This window comes from Anticarsia gemmatalis, chromosome 5 (genome assembly GCF_050436995.1).
Source record: "Anticarsia gemmatalis isolate Benzon Research Colony breed Stoneville strain chromosome 5, ilAntGemm2 primary, whole genome shotgun sequence".
In the NCBI taxonomy this organism is placed as follows: Eukaryota; Metazoa; Arthropoda; class Insecta; order Lepidoptera; family Erebidae; genus Anticarsia; species Anticarsia gemmatalis.
Window position 1 is genome coordinate 7,073,566 of NC_134749.1, and position 21,024 is coordinate 7,094,589.

At 37.8% G+C, this 21,024-nt stretch overlaps 1 protein-coding gene across 4 annotated transcripts; it reads right to left on the reverse strand.

Moving 5' to 3' along the window:
- Nucleotides 1-1,836: 1,836 nt before the first annotated feature.
- On the reverse strand, nt 1,837-20,775 carry Blimp-1 (PR domain zinc finger protein 1). 4 transcript variants are annotated; one of them, XM_076114461.1, is made up of 9 exons: nt 20,436-20,775; nt 8,189-8,269; nt 7,411-7,665; nt 7,186-7,302; nt 6,878-6,919; nt 5,970-6,118; nt 5,779-5,879; nt 3,476-5,689; nt 1,837-3,225 (listed from the first exon to the last, which is right to left on the reverse strand). In XM_076114461.1, the coding sequence occupies exons 2-9, from the start codon at nt 8,195-8,197 to the stop codon at nt 2,897-2,899; spliced, it is 3,216 nt and encodes a 1,071-aa protein (XP_075970576.1). In that variant the 5' UTR covers nt 8,198-8,269; nt 20,436-20,775; the 3' UTR covers nt 1,837-2,896. The 4 variants fall into 4 exon arrangements, with proteins under 4 accessions (XP_075970576.1, XP_075970575.1, XP_075970577.1 ...); XM_076114460.1 differs by lacking the exon at nt 20,436-20,775 and adding an exon at nt 11,708-11,832; XM_076114462.1 differs by lacking the exons at nt 6,878-6,919; nt 20,436-20,775 and adding an exon at nt 11,708-11,832.
- Between the last annotated feature and the right edge of the window lie 249 nt (nt 20,776-21,024).

Here is a 21,024-nt window from a genome sequence, read left to right on the forward strand (position 1 = left end):
ATGTAGGTAAGTTTCTGGCGCTTTAAGTAGTTACATTATTAATTACACTCGTTACGAGATTTATGCGAGTCCATTATATTTATACATAATTGTAGCAAAAGGTATTGAATACATACATTGATAACATTGCTTACCTTGCTGTACCAAGTAACGTATTGTACTTACATAGGTATGTATAGATTGTATAGCTATTATGTAACATCATCTCTCTTAGGTGTCAATTTTATACATTGATTTATAATTAAGATGACGTAGGTAGTGACTGATATAATATCATTAGAAGTACATAAATAATTTAAAATATACCATATTTTTATCCTCCATCGGAATTATTTACAGTGAAGTTGGCTAAGTACCTGTTTGCGCTTTACAAAAATATGAAATGGTCAAAAAGTAGTAAAATAAATAAACAGTAAACATGGTTCAGTGTACCTACGTACTTAGTAAATGTTCAATATTGATATTATATAAATCGTAGTGCGAGATTTGTGCGATTTTTCTATTTTGTTTTCATACAAAAATCTTTTATGAATATTGATTACATTTACCTTGAAATAGTAAACCGATGTATTTAGTCCCAAAGCTAGTTGCACAAGTATTCAGAATATTTTACATTTGTTGTATCTGAATTATTATGCTTTAACTTTAGGACCGTGGATGAGAATGGAAATTTAACATTGATAGGTTCTTTTCCTGTCTCGGTGTACGAAAGGAATATAAATAAATAAACATTAATTTAAAGTGTAACAAAATACTATAACTATCATATATGAACTATAAGGAATGACGAGAAGTTTAACAAGAATAATGTAACAATGAATTTCGTATTCCAGGAGACGATTGGCAATGTTAAACCTCCACGCACATGCACTTAGACTGTTATAGTTCAAGGGTATTATGATTTACATAAATAATATTATAATTGTTGATTTCGACGTTTCAATGTTTTTCAACAAGGATCCAATAAGAAGAAACCGTTCCTAGTTCATTATAATATATCGTTTGGAGAAACAATGCCATGTTTCTCCATATATCACGAATTGATACGTATACAAAATAAAAACTATCAATTTGATAGTTGTCGAAGTTAAATTTTGATTATACAATTTAATTTGGCTCATGCCAATTAGTTTCGTAAATTCAATTACCAATATGACCTGTTTGGTAGGTACATATTTTAAGAACCCTGTATTTTTTCTAAATTGTATAAATAGGTACTATGTAAGTTTAATAAAGAATTTATCACAAAGAATGAACTTGAATCTTAATAATGAAATTTGCAAGAAATCTGTAGACAGTTTCTTAAAAATTGTGTTAAAACACTTTTTAACAAACACTTTCTATGTTCGCTTGTCATGTTGTTTAAATTATTAGCATGTCTTTACAATTCTTTATTTTCAATTAAGACAATACGTCTCCTTTTAATGGTAATTCTTTTTAAGTTTAAATAATATTGTCGCAAATGATAGTTGATTAGTATCATGCTTAGAGTTTATGACACGATAGATGTGTAAGAATTGTAAAGTCAAACTATTTGCTGAGTTGTTAACGTCGAAACCAGCATACATTTTGAAATGATCGTTAAAAAAACGATATAATAGCCATACACTATTGTTGACTTTTACATTTTTTGTCCTGTAAACAGTACAAAATATACAGTTATTAAATCTACAAAGGATTGCGTGTAAAAATCTTATCCATATGAACAATAGAAATATACAAAACGCTATCGTTCGGTCGTACATCGCGTATAAACTATGCTCACATAATTACAAGCTTAATACGTTACGCACATGTCTACACAATTTACACGAGATGCCAACCAACACTTACTTACGTTTAATAATCGCCAAACATTACATTACATTTATTTATCTCAGCCTTTTCGAATAGGAGAATCATAATTACTTGGGAATATAAAATAGTAACTAGTAGACTCGGTGAATTAACATTACGATGTAGTACATGCCGGGCGGCGCGCGCACGCCTCACCGCACACGGCGCTCGCTGGCGAGTGCGCGGAGTGCGCGGCGCCGGCGCTGCCAGCGACCACTACTCTACGATGTGAAGCACCATTTGTTCTAGCGTAGGGATAATGTACACAATTTCTCAATTTTACTCTAAATAACATTAGAATTAAGTTCTCGCACATGTTATGTGCTTATTTTCCGATTATTCATTAGGAACAACAATTTAAAAATACTATACGCTCATCTTTTTAATTGTAACTTAAACGTAAACGTGCTTTTGGCACTTACCACTAATCAGTTGTTTGATAACATGTTCGGTCCGATTTGAAATAATTTCACAAAAAAGTATTCGCTCGGCACTTTTTATTGCTGTTCAGATATTCTTTGGTGAAATTCAATAATAGTAACGCTTTCATGTCCATGCTGATGTTTAACACTACTTACAACTCAAAAACAAATTATTGATTATCTTCAAACAAGTTAACTATGTTACGAAGACATTCTATCTGGAAGAAGGTACCTATATTTGTAATTGCATAAAAAATTAAATAAGTCGATGTCTCAAAATCCTATTTGCAATAGAATTCTAACTATACATATAAAATTGAGCATTAGTATAAACAAAGGCTGCTGAAATCTTGGATGTAATATTTAAATCCTTACCCTAATATGATACACTTTCCCAAAGGGGACTAACAAAACGCAAGTACTTAGTACTTATTAATATCGCATCGCACTTATATCTAATTATCATTACAAATGTACAACTTAAAGTTTATATCGTAATCTCATAGCCACTGCAAGGGACGAGACGAAACACTCGTCCGAAAGTTTTTACGAAATACTTTCGTTTGATCACAAGACTGGAATCACATGATGCGGCGGGGAAACACGCGTCCGATGAGTGCGCGACGCACTATATACTCTCAGGTGCACTCTATGATGAGCGGCTGGTTGGACTCGATGACGCTGGGGCGCGGCTCGCCGCCCGCCGGCCCGTAGTGCTGCGGCAGCTCGTGGTCGGGCGGCGGCAGCGCGCGGTACTGCGCGTGCGCCGCGTGTGCCGAGTGCGGCGACAGCGGCCCGTGCGACGTCACCAGGTGCGGCGTGGTGGTGTGCGCCTGCCCTCCCAGCATTACCTCGCTGTGCGACATGACACGCGCCCCACCGGCTCCCACCAGCCCTCCTTGCGATGGAGAGTGCACCTCGTATGCCTCATGCCCCTCTCTTTCGTGGCAGTCTTTGTCGACGGAACCTGCAAAGTGCACGCGAAAATGAAATCGGCCGCGTTCAGCGAGAACGCAAGTGAAAGTTGCGGTTCACCTACGAAGAGAAAGTGCAGAGCGCTGCAGTTGCTCTCGCGACTGCGATCACGTTAATTCTCTTTCGTTTGAATTGTATTTTAAAAAATAATAAATTACAATATTTTGTAATAAGAAAAAAGTGAAACGTTAAAGTGAATACAAATAAATATTTGGACTGCCTCAGTGATAAATGTGACTTACCGATGCATTCAGTGTTTGCTGCGTTGGCTATTGCTAATACTTCTTCGATATTGTTTGGTTTACAGCTCGTAGTTTTCCAGTGAGTGCGTAGTCCAGAGGCACTGATGTATTTCTTATCACAGCCTTGGCAAACGTACGGTCTGTCATTTGTGTGTAGCCGTTTGTGAAGTTTTAAATGAACGAATTGTGTGAATTTCTGCATGCATAAGTCGCACGCATAAGGCTTTTGACCGGAGTGTAAGCGTAAGTGCGTTTTTAAATTCGATGTTGAAGAAAATCGTTTCTTACAAATATCACATTGATGTGGTTTCTCTCCAGTGTGCACCAGATGATGTTTCTGTAGATGCGCTAGTTGAGTGAACGATTTATTGCACACATTACATTTGAACGGTCGCTCTCCCGAGTGCGTTCTCAAATGAACTTTTAAATTTGACAGTTGTCCAAAAGTCTTACAACAGACATTACATTCGTAATGCATCTTTCCATCTTTCTTTTTGAGAGGATAAGGCAAACTTCTGTATCCTCGAGAGGACTGTGAGCCAGGACTGATCGGCGCTACCATTAGTCCGCACGAACCGTCGGGACTGACACTGCCATGCTGAGGCACCATCTGATTGTTTGCGTTAGAGTTGTGAATTAAACTCACTTGTGAACTGCTATTTTTCATTGTAATCACACTCGTTGATGATGGATAATGATGATTGTTTGGAACGTTCTGAGATCGTTCATATTGGTGGGTTGATGTCACCGGGGAGTAACTGCTGGGTGGAGATCCAAGTTGAGTTATTAAAGTTGTGTGTGGAGGAGAGTACAAATTGTACGGATAGTTGGGATAATGCTCGTATCGCGTCTCTCTTATTTCCCTTATTTCACGAATTTCCCGGATTTCAGTTGTATGCGGAATCGTGTGTGGTGGTGATGAGGAGTAAACCGAAGCTGCGCTAGGTGCCGGCAGTTGTTGGGGTAATGGTAGTAACGATGGTAAAGGTGTCAGATTAGAACTAGAGTCCGGGCTGCAGGCGTTCCCGTATCTATGGCTTTTCTTATACGAGTAAGCCATCTCGGTTGGTGATGACGGCGGTGGGGTCGCATTTGGTTGACGACGATTTGGATCATTATTATTTGTATCTATTCTGCCTACATTTAAGATCGTCTCCAATATCCTCGTATGTGGTGGAGAATATCTCATGAAAGCTGGCTGGGGTGTAGGTGAAATCGTTCCATCTTCATAGTAGGGTTTATTGAGTGGCACAACTGTATTTTGAGAGGATTCTAATACTATTACAGTGGAAGTAGCCGGGTCACGCCTGGGAGGCGATAAATTTTGCGGAGTATTTGGCATTTCTTCAGCAATCACCAGCTCTTTTTCACTTTCGCAGTCCATGTCCTTGTGATTTTGATACTGATATGCTCTTGGCATCTTGATTTTTACTTTTCTATATTCATTGCGATGCATATCTTGATCAATCTTTTGGACTATTACTGTTTCCTTGGGTTCATTTGTTTTATTTGAACAATCGAGGACATAATTCTCTACATCAGAATCACTGGAATCCTCTGGCGGAGTAAATTCATCGTGATACCCATTACTGTGGTAACCCTCATCAGATCGGACTGATCCATCGTTTGGTGTTAGCTGATGTTCATAGTTGGGACCGCCACAATGAGTAAGGACCGGAGACTTATTTCCTAATTTTTCTTGATTGCTTTGGGCCATTGGCGACGGGCCTCGCATGTCTCTCAAAAGTTGAGTTTGAGCGGGGGATCTATTGCTCTGAAGTCTGGGATTCTCGAGCTGATGTATTACTACTTGAGATGTACTCTCTTTATGTTGATGAATAATTAAAGTAGGATTTTCTCTGTGTAGTTTGACTGGCGAAGGAGAAGGCATCAGGCTGTTAGGTGATAATGAGGTTCTTTCGCTTACAAAAGAATTTTCCGTTTTGTTATGGATTACATTTGTGGAAATATCAGTTCTGATTGCTCTGTCATTCTTGTTGACGCAGTTGGGATCTTCGCGTAGAATAGTTGCCGGGCTTTCATGGAATGGTTTATCAGTCGGTTCACGTTTTCGCCGGCGGCTTGGAATCTCAGTTTCAAGAAGCTCTTTAGTATTTGTTAATCCAAGAACATATTTCATATGGTTAAAGGCAATTTCAGGATGTACAGGTGCGGGTGGAAAACCGTAGGCCTTTTTGAAGGATTCTTCTTTGCCTGCAAATAAAAAATTGTTGTTATGTATTTTCTTTCACAACATAAACATGGTGCGAGTCAATAAAACCAAAACAGCAATAAATACTTACAGATAGAATAAGTTGCCCTCTCCGGGTCGATGTCGTAACCCAACCTCGTTGCAAAATCCTTACAGTACCATACCATTAGCTCTTCGTTAGGCATAATGTCTCTGAAAATAAAAAACCATAATGTTATTAACTTTCTCTTATACTTGGGAGTTAAGTTATTTGTGAAAAAGTGACTTGTGAAGTGAATTTACCTGATTGTGTAAAAGTATATGTGCTCCTGATGTTGACAAGCGACGAGGTTCATCACAGAGAGTGAATAAGCCGACGCGACGTATCGCATCCAGTTCGCCACGCTCGTGTCTGAACCGTCCAGGTAATAATAGTCACTGTCCTTGAATATCTGTAATTAATCAATAATTCCAACTATAACGCTTACTCTTGCACTTATTGAATTATATCTACTAACAATTATTTGCAACTGTGTATCAAAAGGAACAATCAAACACTCGAATTAAACGAATACTGTTAATTTACATTTTTTACAATAACAAGTCGTTAATATTTTCATAAAATGTAGTATTTAAAATGAAATTGCAACTTTCGCTATTGTTCTTGTTTTGTAATTGCATAGTTGACGTTACATTGTATTGTCTAGTGGTACAAGTATATGTTGTAACTTTGAATTAGCTGTAACATTGCAATTATTATTGACTGATTAGGATTACGTATAATTCAAATCTAACTTATATCACTGAGTTAAACACATGTTTATTGGTGCACGTGGCACGTGCAGGATATTTACAGAGCGCGTGCAACTGATAGCGACACGCTTGTATTATACTTGTAGTGGTGGGGAGTCAAGGACGAGATGCAATGTCACTCAAGAGGTAATATAGGACGCGGAAGATAACGCTCGTTGGAACAATCAACTCTATTTAAACAATACTACTAGTTCATCTAACAGTGTGACTACGGATATCAGTGCTGTGTGACAACTTTACAACGTTGCATACTATGAATGATTTTTACATAAATATTGACATTGATATAACAGAATTGCCCGTATTTCAAATTATCTATAAGCAGTTAGAGATTGCATTTATTTATTTACACGTTATTCCACCATCACCCTAAGAATGAAAGTAAAACCCGATCTCACCTTAATATTTCCATAAGTATGATGTCTCACAGTTTCCTGTACCTGGCCCAAAGAGAGAGTTCGGTTAATTGAAGGAGAAAATAATAGTGCATAATTTATACGGATAAATGATAACTTTGTACGATAGAGGGTATTAGTCTGTTCAACAGAGGATAGTTTGTATATTGTTGTAGAGAGCTAATAGATTGTGCTGATGAAAATATTTACAGGTATTAGGCCTCAACCAATCTATGTTGTCTATTGTAAAAGCGAAGCGGGTTGCGATTACAGTGTATTTTTAAAAAGAATAAACTATTTGTAACACTCACCCTCCAATAATATCGCCAGGAAACTTTGTCATTGGGTTTGTTAGGGGTTCGGGTTCCTTCAAAGGGTCCGAACCGTGTTCCACGAGGGATCACTCCTATGCTCCATACACCTTCAGTCTGAAAGTCACTTGTTATTAATACATTGTAACTAATTCCTTTCGGATTTACGATAAATAATGTAGCTTATTACACGGTTATAGACGAGCAATTAAAATGCTAACTTACCGGTGTGTTTGGAGTAGATAATACTGCGGATGGTCTGAGAGCCAGGCTGCGCGGTAGAGTCCTTTCAGCCCGGCTCGGCGTGCCGCGCTCACACGGCACGTCGGGAACTATGTACACTGTGAGCCTTTCGAACTCATCCTCGCGCATGCGCGTTACATCATAGGCGCTAGCGCTGGACACAGCGCTCACGTCGGCTCCTCCCGGACTCCCAGTCCGACCCACTACTGTTGTGCTTGGAACTTCTTCACTTGTTGACTGTTAATCAAACAATAATTTACAGTCAGTATTCATTTACACTTCACTTAATAAGCTAAACCATAAGTAAATGTAGCCTCGCGTGCCGAAACAATAATTCTGTCAAACTTTTCAGCGTCAAAATCTAGCACCTTTTACAGTCGAAGTCATTTTCAGACCCAAAAATATGCAAACGGCGTCGTAACGAAATGCATTTTCCCTCTTTACAGCCGTGTGCATTTCCTGCCGTGTCGTTTGACTTTGAGTGTTATTTTCCTACAGAAAGAGTTTAGTTTTCTAAGTGCGAGGCGAGAAGCGACGTTCGATAAAGGGGCGGCGCCACTACTGACCCAGTTTTGTGATAAGTGCGCACTTTCCACTGCGCACCAACACTTCCCCTTTGCCTATTTATATTTTAGAAAATTTAATTGAACACTTAGATATTTCATTATAAAATTAGCTCGCAACTTCAACCATAAATAAATACATAATGATTGCTGATGATTTAATTTATTTATTATAAGAGCAGTATTTTTTTACTTACCAGTCTCATTTTGATGTATTTCTGTAGCTCTTTAAATAAGTATTCTCATAATTATTTTCTACGTATTGAAGTAACTTGTACCTGAAACAAGGCGAACACATTATTAATCACATGTTTTAATATTATTTCATGGAGATCTTCCCTACATATTTTTTTTATATAGAGCAAAGTAACTATGTATTTTTTTTAGTAACGAATCGTCAAAGATACATTATCAAGAAAACACAGTATTTTACTCAGAGCCCAAATTGAGTTGAACTTATAACCCTGGTTGCACCACTTTTGAATAAGTATTGTTAGCTTATCAGGTGGAATTTTGATGGTTGTTTTCGTACATTCGCAATTTCTGATAATTATCATTGTATGCTGTCAAGTCTGGTCGTCATGCTGTTGCAGTCATGTTGCTGTCATGCTGTCAGGCCTTTCATATTTTTATTATTAAGTTAAGAATATGAGTAACATGTTCAAATCAAACTCATTGAACGGATCAATAATTTAAAATAGAAAATACTGATTCGATTTCAAATTAGTTGACGAGCCTGCCGGAAAAATAGAGGGAGCGTTAGTTAATTTATGATAGAAACGTTAATGAATTAGTTTATATTTAAGATGTATAGCAAAATTATCGCTTTTTGCTGTTCTGACGGTAGATGTATTGAGTATTTGCCAAATTGGCAATACTCACGTGGAATACGGAATCGGGAACGGGAACTTGTTTATGTTTAGACTTTGATAATATGCTTGAAACAACATGTTTACTAATAAACACCTGCGGGATAAGCAATGTTGAAAAGAAAAAATAAGAGACTGAAGTTCGAAAATCAGTTCTATACATTTTGGTCAAAATTAACCAAATGAAAATAAACACAAAAAGCCCATGTCAATAAGCGTGGCTTGCAGAGATGCGTTTTAGTGCGGCCACTGGATTGTAGTGGACCTGTCCATAAAAGAATGCATTCCCGTCCATGTTGGCGCAGTGAAGCAACATTGAAGTTGAACATTTCATTGCATAATTGCGGAAGCGAGGCGGCTCGCGGCCGACGACTCCTCTCGATGAGAACTAAAATTTTGTTTTCCAAACCGGCCCCATTTGACATTCAAATTGTTGCGCAAGCGCCGGCACGAGCACCGTATTGTAAACATTATGCGCTGCATTTGTAATGGTTTTATGTATGAGTTTTGTAACCGATGTGGTGCATCACTAAGTATCTATTGTACTTCTGTACCTTACGTATACCTTCTATTTTTATATGATATGGAGTGCGTAGGATTACACGTAAATACATTATAATTATAATAGAAGCAAAGGCCACGGTTAGGAAAAATGGTGACAAGGTAAGTGCCTTGTCCTTGTTAACAAGGAATATAATTACTTAAAAAAACAATAGACTTTTTTTAAGAAACATGAATCTTTAATGCAATGTGGTGTTCAGTTAGTGAATAACTTTATTATTATTGTTCATAAGGTATGATAACGTATGTCGTAATTTTTCATAAAGGCAACGGACGTGGCTTTAATTCAATGATAAATATTTATAAGCTCTACATAGTGTACTAATTAGTTTGAATCAGACAAACTTAAACTTGCTAGTTGGTTTAAATGATTAATTAGCGCTATAGTTTTGGATAATAATATAATAATGTAATGTATGTAGTGAAAAGTTGCGTAAGGTGCGGTGTGAGGCGGGGTGGTGGGGCGCGGAGGGAGTGCTGCACGTGACCGTGAGTGCAAGTTGCGCAATGCGTCCGCGCAATGTCACTCGCTGCACGCAACCCCACCCCAGCAACTAGCTTCTACATACTTTGTATTCCTTATCAGAACACTTACTCCTATCTCCTATTAGAATGATATATTTTGTATTTTCTAATCTTACTGAGTTGCCGTACCTATTTGCACAATTACGTAAATGTTATTCCGACTAATTACTTTTACTTTTTTATATACGATCTTCTTGGTTTAAATGGCGAGGTTATTAGAACTAAAACTGAAATTACAGGCAGTGTATATGAAGAGAGAAAGAACATTTTCGATATTGCTAAAGGAAGCTCAAAGTGGTTCTTGTTCATGAAACATGTATGATTATATTTAACATTATTGAGTCGTGAAAGCAGTAGTGGCATGGAAAGCGATAATATTGCGCGCGTCGCTGAGCGCAGAGCTATCGTACAGTAGCGCACGGCGCGATCGGTGCGCATCGCCGCGCGCGCACCAGGAAGCAACCTTGGCGCATGATGCGCTCGCTCTTGAACTTGCCCTTTACGCCAGCACGTTGCGACGCTCGCCGCTCTAGGGTTAACACCTACATATTATATGTTCCGCCATTTAAGTAAACAAATATTTAATGTGCATTTATAATGCGGACTGCTCTTGACAAGGATTATGTGTAATAAATTTCATATTCATGAAAATGCATACAATACAATTTAAATATTTCATATTAGGTTAAACATTTTTTGGACAATTGTTGTATTTATTTTTTACTATCATTATGATAGAATGAGCTACAAGATTTAGTTATTGGCATTTGTAATGGTAACGAACAACAACTAAACAACCCTAGACATAAGTGCATAACGTTAATATTCCACGTTATTATTCAGTGATTAATGAGACATGATACATTGATTGTTTTGATTTGTTCGAACTTTACAAGGTCTCTCTATCTCTAGTCTCGTTTCCTCATTGGAGCTCTATTTGATAACTGTAGTTATCAAAGCTATTATCGTAACTACTTAACGTTGTCAACGATTTATGTATGAATTAGATCTATAGATTTTAACTACATAAGTAATTCTATATTACGTATGAATGAAAATATTACGGATTAACTTGACTAATTCAAATAATTATTGGTCGTAAACGTAACGAAGAGACATGAAAGCAAAGTAATTTAACCGCAATAAGGTTCCGAAATTAAAAATTGTTTGTACCCCAAACAAATTAGTTAACACAATATGTATAACAGATTACAAGGTCAACTTAGGGAAGTTTAATGAGAGTGATGTTGTAATATATGTATGATTATTGCACGCATAGATTATATAGCCATGAGAGAGTGCAACGGGAACACTAACCTTGCAAGCTAATAATACATTTAATACGTAGATATTTCTACTACAAATAGACGCGTGTACCTAACGGCTACAAAGATTATGGCATTATATATTATATTTAAAAGCGGAGTTGAGTGCTCTAAAATGCATTTAGCATGTACTAAATCACTTGTTACACGGAATCCATTTTAAAATAATTTTTAATCACTTGAATTGTTACTAGGGTTTCGCTGGAATAATATCCAGCGTCACGCAACTATCTCCATAATTTACAGAAATTTAGTACTCATTAGAATCTTTTCGTTAATTGTCACATGTTAAGAGTAGAATAGGCACTTCCGGGAATATTTGGAGTATTTATATCTCGATTAACTAAAGAGACCGACGCGACGCTTCTTTTAAATCCACAAATTAACAATACAATATACTAATACGGAAATGGTTAAAAAAATAAGTAATACTTACAATTATAAATATTCATCGTTCAAGGCATTCTTGATATACTGTTAATAGTTTACGCGTTTACGCTTTTACTACCGCGAATAAACAATTAGTAGTATCGTCTTTGGTAAATGAATAGTGTTAGTCTGTGCATGTGCCTGCGAGGCGGGTGGCGACGTCGAGCGACTTGAGGTACTCGAGGAGTATGCGGAGCGCCAGCAGTGGGACGAGGGGCCGCAGCCGGCGCGCCGCTCTCATGTCGGCGCAGCGGCCGTGCTCGGGGGCGTCGCGGCCGAGCGGCCGGCTGCTCGCGCTCAGCGGGGCTCGCGCGCGGAAGCGCCCTGGTCCTCTCGCCGTGCTCGCCGGCGGAGCGCAGCGCGCATTATGCAACGCGGAGGCCACCGTGCTGCCGACCTGCCTCACGTCTAGCCGACGAGCGCGTCGCACTAACCCGCCGACGCCGCGCCGCTATGCCCACCGACCTAGATGCACTTTTACGACGCTGAGAATGCAATCGACACACATATTCGCGTCTCGTTCCGATAAACGCATCGACGACGAAAGCGGCCGGTGACGGAGAATGCGGACGAATTTGACAGCAAATGCAGTGAGTACGTCACGTTCGCGCCTCCTATTCTCTTATTAGACGAGAGCGGGACGGCACAGCGCATTGCGACCGCGGGCTGCATTCAAGTTCATTACTTCCGTAGTGTGGCGGGCGACCGCGGCGGGCGCCCTGACCGTGCTCTCGATCCGACCCACCACTCTAGTGGTGATGATCGCGAGAGTTGCCGCGGGAAATTAACACTCGAATGACACATTAACACTATCATCATTTTTATTAATATGCCGCGTAACTTTTTTTAAATATTATAAAAACAATTAATTTTAAACCACAATAATTCCTTGTCTTTGTTTTCTGAAGACAATGAAGAGAGAAGTTCAGAAAGGATAGGTTATTAGAATTTGGAAACATTAGAAAATTATGCATATCTGTTTTATGTTGTAGATTCATTCTTATTGCTTCTAACAGAGCACATTTACAAATTGAGAAAAAATAGCCACTTACATAAACGGTATGACAGTTATCTTGATGCAAGTTACATCAATTACAATGTAAGTTATTTTTATTCGTTAAATAACAACCGTTGCTTGTGAGGTGCTAATTAATACGAGTTGAAAACAACGGGGCAGCGGGTGTCGTGAGAACGGCAGCGAAAGCCATGCCAGGGCGGGCGGCGGCCGCCTGCGCGCCTCCCCGGAACACGCTTTCACTCTCACGGGTCGTCGACACAGCCTGCACATGCACCCTTACCCACGATTCTCGATCCTATCCTCTATCTCATAGTAAATTTAACTACAGGATATTTTTTATTCTTAAACCGATATAAAACAGTACTTATTTTATTATTTGCTACGTCTAATTATTTTGAAATTTGAATATTGAAATTTTCGTGGTAGGGGTTAAAACATCCCATTCTCCTCCACCACGCCGCACCCTGCCGCCTACTATTATCCAATATTGATTTCACTATTTACAGCCTGTAATCTGTTAACAGCTGCGAACTGCTCTGTGGGTACAAAAGATCCCACAAACACTACGTATTTAATTATGATATTTTTAATAGACAGAAATATTACACGTTTGTCTATCATCAGGTTGCGTAATTAGATATATGAAACTACATTCGTTTTTGAAATCAAAAACTAAGCATAAAAATTTACAATGTAACATATTTGGGATACATAGTATTGAGTACTAATCCTTTGTGCTGGCGACTCTATAGCCCCTAAAGCTTTATGTTTTCACCCCTCGCAAATCGCAATCACGACCTACCATAACGTCTGATAATATCCCATCGTCCGCGATCTACCCCAAAGTGTCACGTTTTTCAGACTTTGTTCGTATAACGCACTCGTCACAAGCCCTATCGATTGAAACGCCTTCAACTAGGGGTCGAGATGTAGGTTTTTGTGTCTCTTTGATAAGTATAGATAATAAGACTTATCTGATCTAATCTAATATATTTTTTAACAATTATTTTAATTCTTAACAACATTTTAAATTAGAATAGAATGTGTTGTGGTTAAGTAACCAGAAATATTTTGCTATGAAAAGGTTTTTCGTAATATTCATCTGAAAATAATAACTGAGTTTATCAGTTTTTATCCTGTAAGGCTTATTAGTAAGTATCTATGAGGGTACATATTGGTTGTTAGTATAAGTTAAATAGTTTCTGACATTATAACCTCTCTTGTATAAGTTGGATAAATGTTTAATCGATGAATTTTTAATCGAACGTTGGCTTATTTATAACGATATTTGTAAAAACAATGTTCTTTTAAAGGGACCACTTGTATCCCGCGAGACATTATAGTGCGTTTAAAAAACGAAATTATCCGATTCTCGGTCAATTAGAGCGTGAAAAGCGAAGCGCATCAAAGAAAATGCAGTTTTCCAGCGGCGGCGGAGGCTTGAGCGGTATCAAAACACTGAATCTTCCGGGGTGAACGGCCGCAGCCGCCTCGTCCCACTGCGCTAGCCCCCGCCGCCCGGCGTCGCGCGGCGTCTCGCTCGCGCCTCACCCGCGCCTCGCCCGCGCCTCACCCGCTCGACGACGCGACGATCCGCCCGCCGTGCGAATAAATCGCACGCTGCGCTCGTGTGTGCCGGGAAATGCGTTTACTGTACGAGTATTGGGCACACGGTCGTTGACATCACATCACAAATTTTCTTCAGAATTGTAATAGAAACTAATATGGCTATTTATATTGTAACTCTAGAAGCTGTACAAGATATGTAACAATGTTTTACGCTCTCTAGCATAATTTATTATTTTTGATGGTATCTCAGTAATTATTCAACAACTTCCATACATATATCATTGTTGTTATATATTTGTATCCAGCTCATAGTCAGTTGTTTTCATAAATTCTTGTAAATGTAAACAACTTTTAAGTGTTGTTTTTATTGCTTAAGAATTTACGTTCAGTATTTTAAACATAGGTTTAGATCGATTGATATTTTATATTAATGTCATATTATCCTGGCTGGGAACTGTGACATAACTTGGTCATTGATCATTGGTTTAGGAGAATACGTAGCTGTTTTAATTAATTAGACGAAATTTTAATAGAGGCATAAACATATGTGCATAAATACCAATTTTAAATGTTTTAATTGGCGAATTAAATTAACGTACGTAATGGTTATTTATTCCTAAGTTTTAGTAAAGCTCTTTCGTCTAGTCGCATGGCGACTTGTAAATAACGAACTAAAATTATGTTAAATATTTTATTTATTGCAATAAATGTAATCATTTTCGAGTTTAGAAAAGACTAATAACTAATCATTTGACGTATTTTGAATGCTGTAACTTTAAACACATTCAATCTGTCATTCTTGTGGAGGCGGGCGACGAGTTAAAGTTTTGATGGCATAAGGACTATTGATCCTATTTAGTATAATGTATAGGGCTCGTCTATATCTGTGCAAGTGCTGGTGCCCGCAGTGCAAACTCGATTTCCCCCTTCTTGGGGTAGGCTTCAATACTCATTCATGCGTTTTTCCCGCTCTGGCAGGGTGCAGGCGCATAGTGCGCTCCCGCTCGCTACTCTTCCGCGTTGATACCGCTACATACGCGCATGCACTACACCTAGCCCAATGCAGCGAATTTTGCGTAGGGTCGTTGTCCTCTCCTACATCTCTATCAACATAGCTAGTACGTAACCGAATGTTCCGATAAGTCTGGTTAAATTTCTAATCCTCCGCCACGCCACCCGCCGCTTCACTTCTCTGTGCAAGTTTTTTACGAATTGTGAGTACTTTTCACTTTTAGCACAAAATGTGCAATTTTCTTTGTCGGCTCATTTGTTTAATTGTTCGCAATAACAATGAAGGTCGACAAGATAGCAAAGGTGTTTTGTCAGACAATGAACCTTCGAGGTTTTATGGCCAATTACGTCAAAATAAATAATAGGACGCAATAAAAAATACCATTTGCACAAATTGCATTTTCTTGTTTTTAGCAAATTGAATAGTTTAGGTTTTTTAGGAGAAAAAAAAACGTAATGGAAACAACAATGTGTCAGTGTCGTTAAAAAATGCAAGTCTTGGAAGGACTGTGGACGGTTTGAAGACATTCTCTGGGTAATAAAACCTTATTTTTTAATTACACAACTGTTTTGACAATAGTCACTCCAAGGTTAGTTAGTAAATTACCTATTTTAACCGAACGAGAATATACTAATGACTTAAAATTATTTTATGGTTTAAATGCTGTGTTTATGGCGTGAATGATGGACATGGTAGTGATTGTTAGTCCTTGCGTGAATGATCGAAACTATAGTTTAAAGCTAAATCAGTGCAGACAAGTGTTAAAGTACTAGACTAGAATGTGGCTAGGGTCAAAAGCCGCGCAGTATGTCAGCGTTTAGTATTCCGTGAGCCCGAGCTCGGGCCGGCTAACGGGACTGCTCGACCGTCTACTCAGGCCTTTACTTTCATCGATCGAACAAACCGCATCGACGGTTTACTTTCCTTTGTTAGTTTTAGGTTCCGTACGCTCACATTATCGCTTTTTTATCTAACGATATGTAGAACATAACATTAATAATAACCATTTTTAAAAGATTGATTATGTCGATACAGTTTTGTGAGTATTAAAAATATTATGCTAGAAGGTTTTCTATATACATTTAATGGCCTAATTTTACCTTATTATAAATAGATTATTTACGGTTGCTACCAATGAAAGCCCTAAAATAAAAAAAATAAAAGGTACATCAAGTGTTTGGTTAAATCGCAGGTAGGGACCGGCAGCCGAAAAAAATATGACGGGACCGTAGAGCCTTTGTACGAGGAAGTCCCGTTAGATCTGTTTGAGACGACTATCAACAGAATATGAAATATGATCATCTGTTTATTGTTGCCATACATGCACCTGCAAAATTGTTTTCTAGTATCGTGAACTTGTCCTGTTATGTATGTGTCTATGTATGTATGTTCGGCTAACAGGGTTTACAGCTACAGTGATTCATATTGTGAATCAACGCGCATAGTAATACCGCTAAGCAAAAACAGCGAAGTGATCAACAACAGGACTTGGGTTACAAAACTGCATATGTATGCAGTTGTGCGATCCTAGCTTCTTAGAATGTAGAGGTATGTGTAAGGCACTGAATTGTAAAATAAACTTTTAGTTGTAATAAACCAGTAGGCAACTGATATGGGAAAGAGAATACATGCAGGAAAACGGTACTGTTTCGTTTACACGATGAGTCACCTAAGGGAAATGCTTAGATGGTCGTACCGCTTATAACTTTATGTTGCATTCTAAAGTGTATTCTAAACAGCCATCATTGTTTCCAATGCATTTGAAAAGTTCACTGATATCCAAACGTTTCTCACAGGTTGAACACATGCTTTTATTCATACGGTACCTATTGCATCGCACTACCGTTAGGTCGTGTCGATAAAAAAACAAAATAGGAGGGTGAAATCAAAGGCGGACGCATCGACGCCTGCAGGCTTAATCCAAACGAGCGTAGAAATATTCTGTTCAGGAAAACTGTTACATTCCGTTCATCTTAACATTAAGATAGGTGACTAATGCATTTACTAACGATAACTTTTCTACGTAATGCAGTCCTAGTCAGTATACAAGGAAATGAACTTTTTGTTTTGAGTGATGTAATAATTATTTATAGAAGACGAAATACGTCAATTGATTTGGTGACATTGTTGTTAGTAATCATAGTACTTAATCTACTATGCAAGTGATTTTATTAGGTGCGGTAACGGTCGGATGACCACCGGAAGGCTCATGGCATACATATTATAGTTACTCATATGCATGTGGGACAACTTGTCATCGTTATTTTAACAAACACGTGCTCAATGCACTTCCTGCAACTTTACTTTCATAACATAAACAGAATAATAAAGAGTTTATTACGTTAAACCTTTCAATACTTGATGTGAAATGGATTCTAGGTGTAGCGATGCATAGATATGCAGTGCTTACTTATTTACATATATTGCTTACTTGCTTATAAACTCTCTTTCTCGATCATTAACCTAACTCATAATATCAGTGTTTTTATAATGATACTAGGAACAACTTATTCTTGATAATTTTACTTCCTGAGAACCTAAGCATAAAAAATGTAGAGACAGTATTTCGTTAAAATCTAAGTATGTGGCAATAATTATTAGCTTTGATCATAAAGTACTAAAGATCTCTTTGATAAAAATACGGTGAATTGCTATCAGCATCAAAATAAACATTGTTATTGTAAGCTTGGGTCACATGTGTTGAAGGGACGAGGCAGTCAAGCGAGAAAAAGGTTATTACTTATTACATAATGGGTGCGTGTGCGCCCGGGGCTTGATACCGAGGTACCGTTGTTCGAACAGGTTCCACGCATTGCCTCCCCCCGCAAGCCCACGCGCCCCGCAGCTCGCCGCGCGTGCCTCGCAACCAACATTTACTTTCTACCCATCAAGGACCTTCCTGGCACACCCACGTCAACACTAACTGAGCCCTAATAATGATACTGACCTAACACTTTAATCTACATCCGATAAAAGAGTAACTACCAGTTAGCAAGTAATCGTTATGCTACACAATGCAATGCTATGTAGAGAATTATAGTGTTATACTTATGCTGAATTATTAGTCTTATATCACTGATGTGATCATAATATTATTTACAATATCTGTTGACAATGTCATTGACCCCTTAGAAGCCATTTTTGAAATAGTAAAGTTCGTTGATGCCTTTATATATTCGTTTAATAAAATGGCATTATATTATTTCGAATTAACGGCCGTTTTCTTTTGTGGGATTTAAACAAAAGAAGATCTCAATAAGAAAGTACAATGGGTAATAGAAGCACGGCTTCATGTCAGTAACAACATAATATATACAAAGCTATGTAAAGCCCGCGTCATACATGTTGACAACTAGTGTCAACGCCCATCAAGACTCAGAGCTATTTTTCCAACGTCTTCATTGTTTATGTAATTAGGCTTCTTGTTCTTTAAATCATATGAGGGAAACATTACCATATGCTTGCGTCACAAATTTTCAGTCTAAATCTTAACTGTATATTTTTTTTTACCAAAGTGAAATAAAATTAAACTTTATGTTCAGCGACTTAAATGTAAAAATCGCATGAGCGAAAGCGTCGAGAAGTGGGGCTGAGTCGCGAGCGCGCGGTTCAATGACCGAGTTTTCACGGGTTTGACAGCCTTCTGTTATATCATCGGTCGTTGTCATTGTCATTGCCGAAACATCGGTGAGTGGCGCGCATGCTAATTTGTGACTTTGGCGTTCACGATTGAGATGTATTTCGCTTGTCGTTGTTCTCGTTTAGATTATTATTTTTCTCTCCATACACATACGTCTTCGCGCTTCATGTAATACGCAAATACTTAAATATATGCTTGTGTGCGTTAATTTGGCCTTCAATTTTATTTGATGTGCTCAAATTGAATAATATGCAGTTTTGTCGTGAAGGTCGTGAGCAATACAATTATTTTGTATAATTAATATATTACCTACTTATGTAAATTTAACTTAATGAAATATGACTATTTCTAATTTTTACATAAGCTGCATCTTAACAAAATATGGCGTTATTGTGAACAAAATAATTGTAATAATAATTATTATTTTTAATGTTCATATATGTACATATAAAATGATATTTTTGTTTTGTGGAAAAATAATGTAATAGGTATTGAGGTCCAAATAATTATTTCGAAATAGATTTTATATGCATTTAAATCTAAAGAGAAATGCATAATTTAAAAAAAATATTGGATAATACGGTGACCTTGATATTGGTATTGAATAACAAGTAATGGAGTTAATCGGTTGCACATCTGTGAGATGGACGCAAGGGTGGGATTACGTAACGTCGGCGTAGGTAGATCACGTGTGCTCACTTCGCCTTGAATTTGAACTTGGCCAGTTCAAGGCTTTGTTTTTGCGCAACCCGGGACGACGCAATAACAATAGGTGCGCGTGTGTGCGTGATAACTTCGCATGTTATGATTTCTGTAATTACCGCCCAAAAAACGTGAACTCATCTCCAAACGTGATATTTCCAGCCGCTATTAATGTTTATATAATAACTGCTAGGATATTTTTATTGTAAATGTGTTAGTTTTATTAGTTACGGATTATCACATTGGCATTTGATTTGATTTTTAAGTGACGCAAATTTTAAATGCCAAATTTTAGGTTATTTATATAGAAAAAAAAAAACAATACCAATGAGTTCTTCCATTTGTTATGTTAACTAGTCTACCTGTATTATACTAACTACATTTATCTAAATACTTTTTTACTTTTCCCGATCCAAGTAAGCATATTAATTATAAAATATTAAATAATGTTTTGAGTATATATTTACAAATACAACAAATATATTAAGATTTCGGTTTGACATTGCTAATTGTTAACATTTTGCTGTATTTGTAAAGTTAGAAGAAAAATATTTAAGCAGAGTGGTTAGTTTAAGAATCTTAGTTTAACTGTCATTAATATTGTTAGTATGTTAACTTATTACTAAGCATACATAAATATTTATTTTATAATAGACCTTGACTGATTAACATGAGTAAAACGAAGACGCGCGTTGATGTCTTTTGAGTGCACGAAGATATTCTTAAGTAATCCAATTATTGTACATAATTATGTGTTAGTAGTTATTAGAATTCAATTTATTTATAATACTAACCATTAGGCGTACAATCCTCCAGCGATGAGTAGTTTGAAGATAATCCAAATTGTAAAATCCTAATCGGAAATGTTTTGTTTATGTTTTCACTGTCACTTAAAATAAATCCACATCTCACTGAGAACCGTCACTTAAAATTAGAGAAAATTATAAAAATAAGTCTTATCTTGAGATCTAAGTTGCTTTCAGTCTAGTTAAATGCAGAACGTCACTTGAGTATCGTAATATTAGAGGGTCATGTTGGAGCGTAGAGCGACACGGCGTGGCGCACCGACACCTCCGGATAACTGATAAAATATAGCTCGGTTCATGGTCGGAGACGTCCTTCCTGCGCGACTACCCGTGTACAGCGTCCGCCCGCCTCGGTACCTGCGCCCGCGCACCGAGCTGCTCTTCCGTACTCGCCGCGAGCGCGGGTGAATGAACTGGTGCGCAAGAGCGAGACGGAACACCATGGCTCAGGCCCCCGCCCGCGCACATCTCACCTCCCTCGCTCACACCAATGCCATGGTCGAAGCTGACAGTGAATCTTACTCCTGAACCGACCAGATAATCTAGTACAAGTGTCAAAATCATGTTACGCCCAATT

Coding starts and splice junctions, on each gene's coding strand:
- Blimp-1 (XM_076114461.1), bottom strand. Junction 7,303..7,410: donor TATCTACTCCAAACACACCG/GTAAGTTAGCAT, acceptor AGTGACTTTCAG/ACTGAAGGTGTATGGAGCAT. Junction 5,880..5,969: donor ATATACTTTTACACAATCAG/GTAAATTCACTT, acceptor TTTTATTTTCAG/AGACATTATGCCTAACGAAG.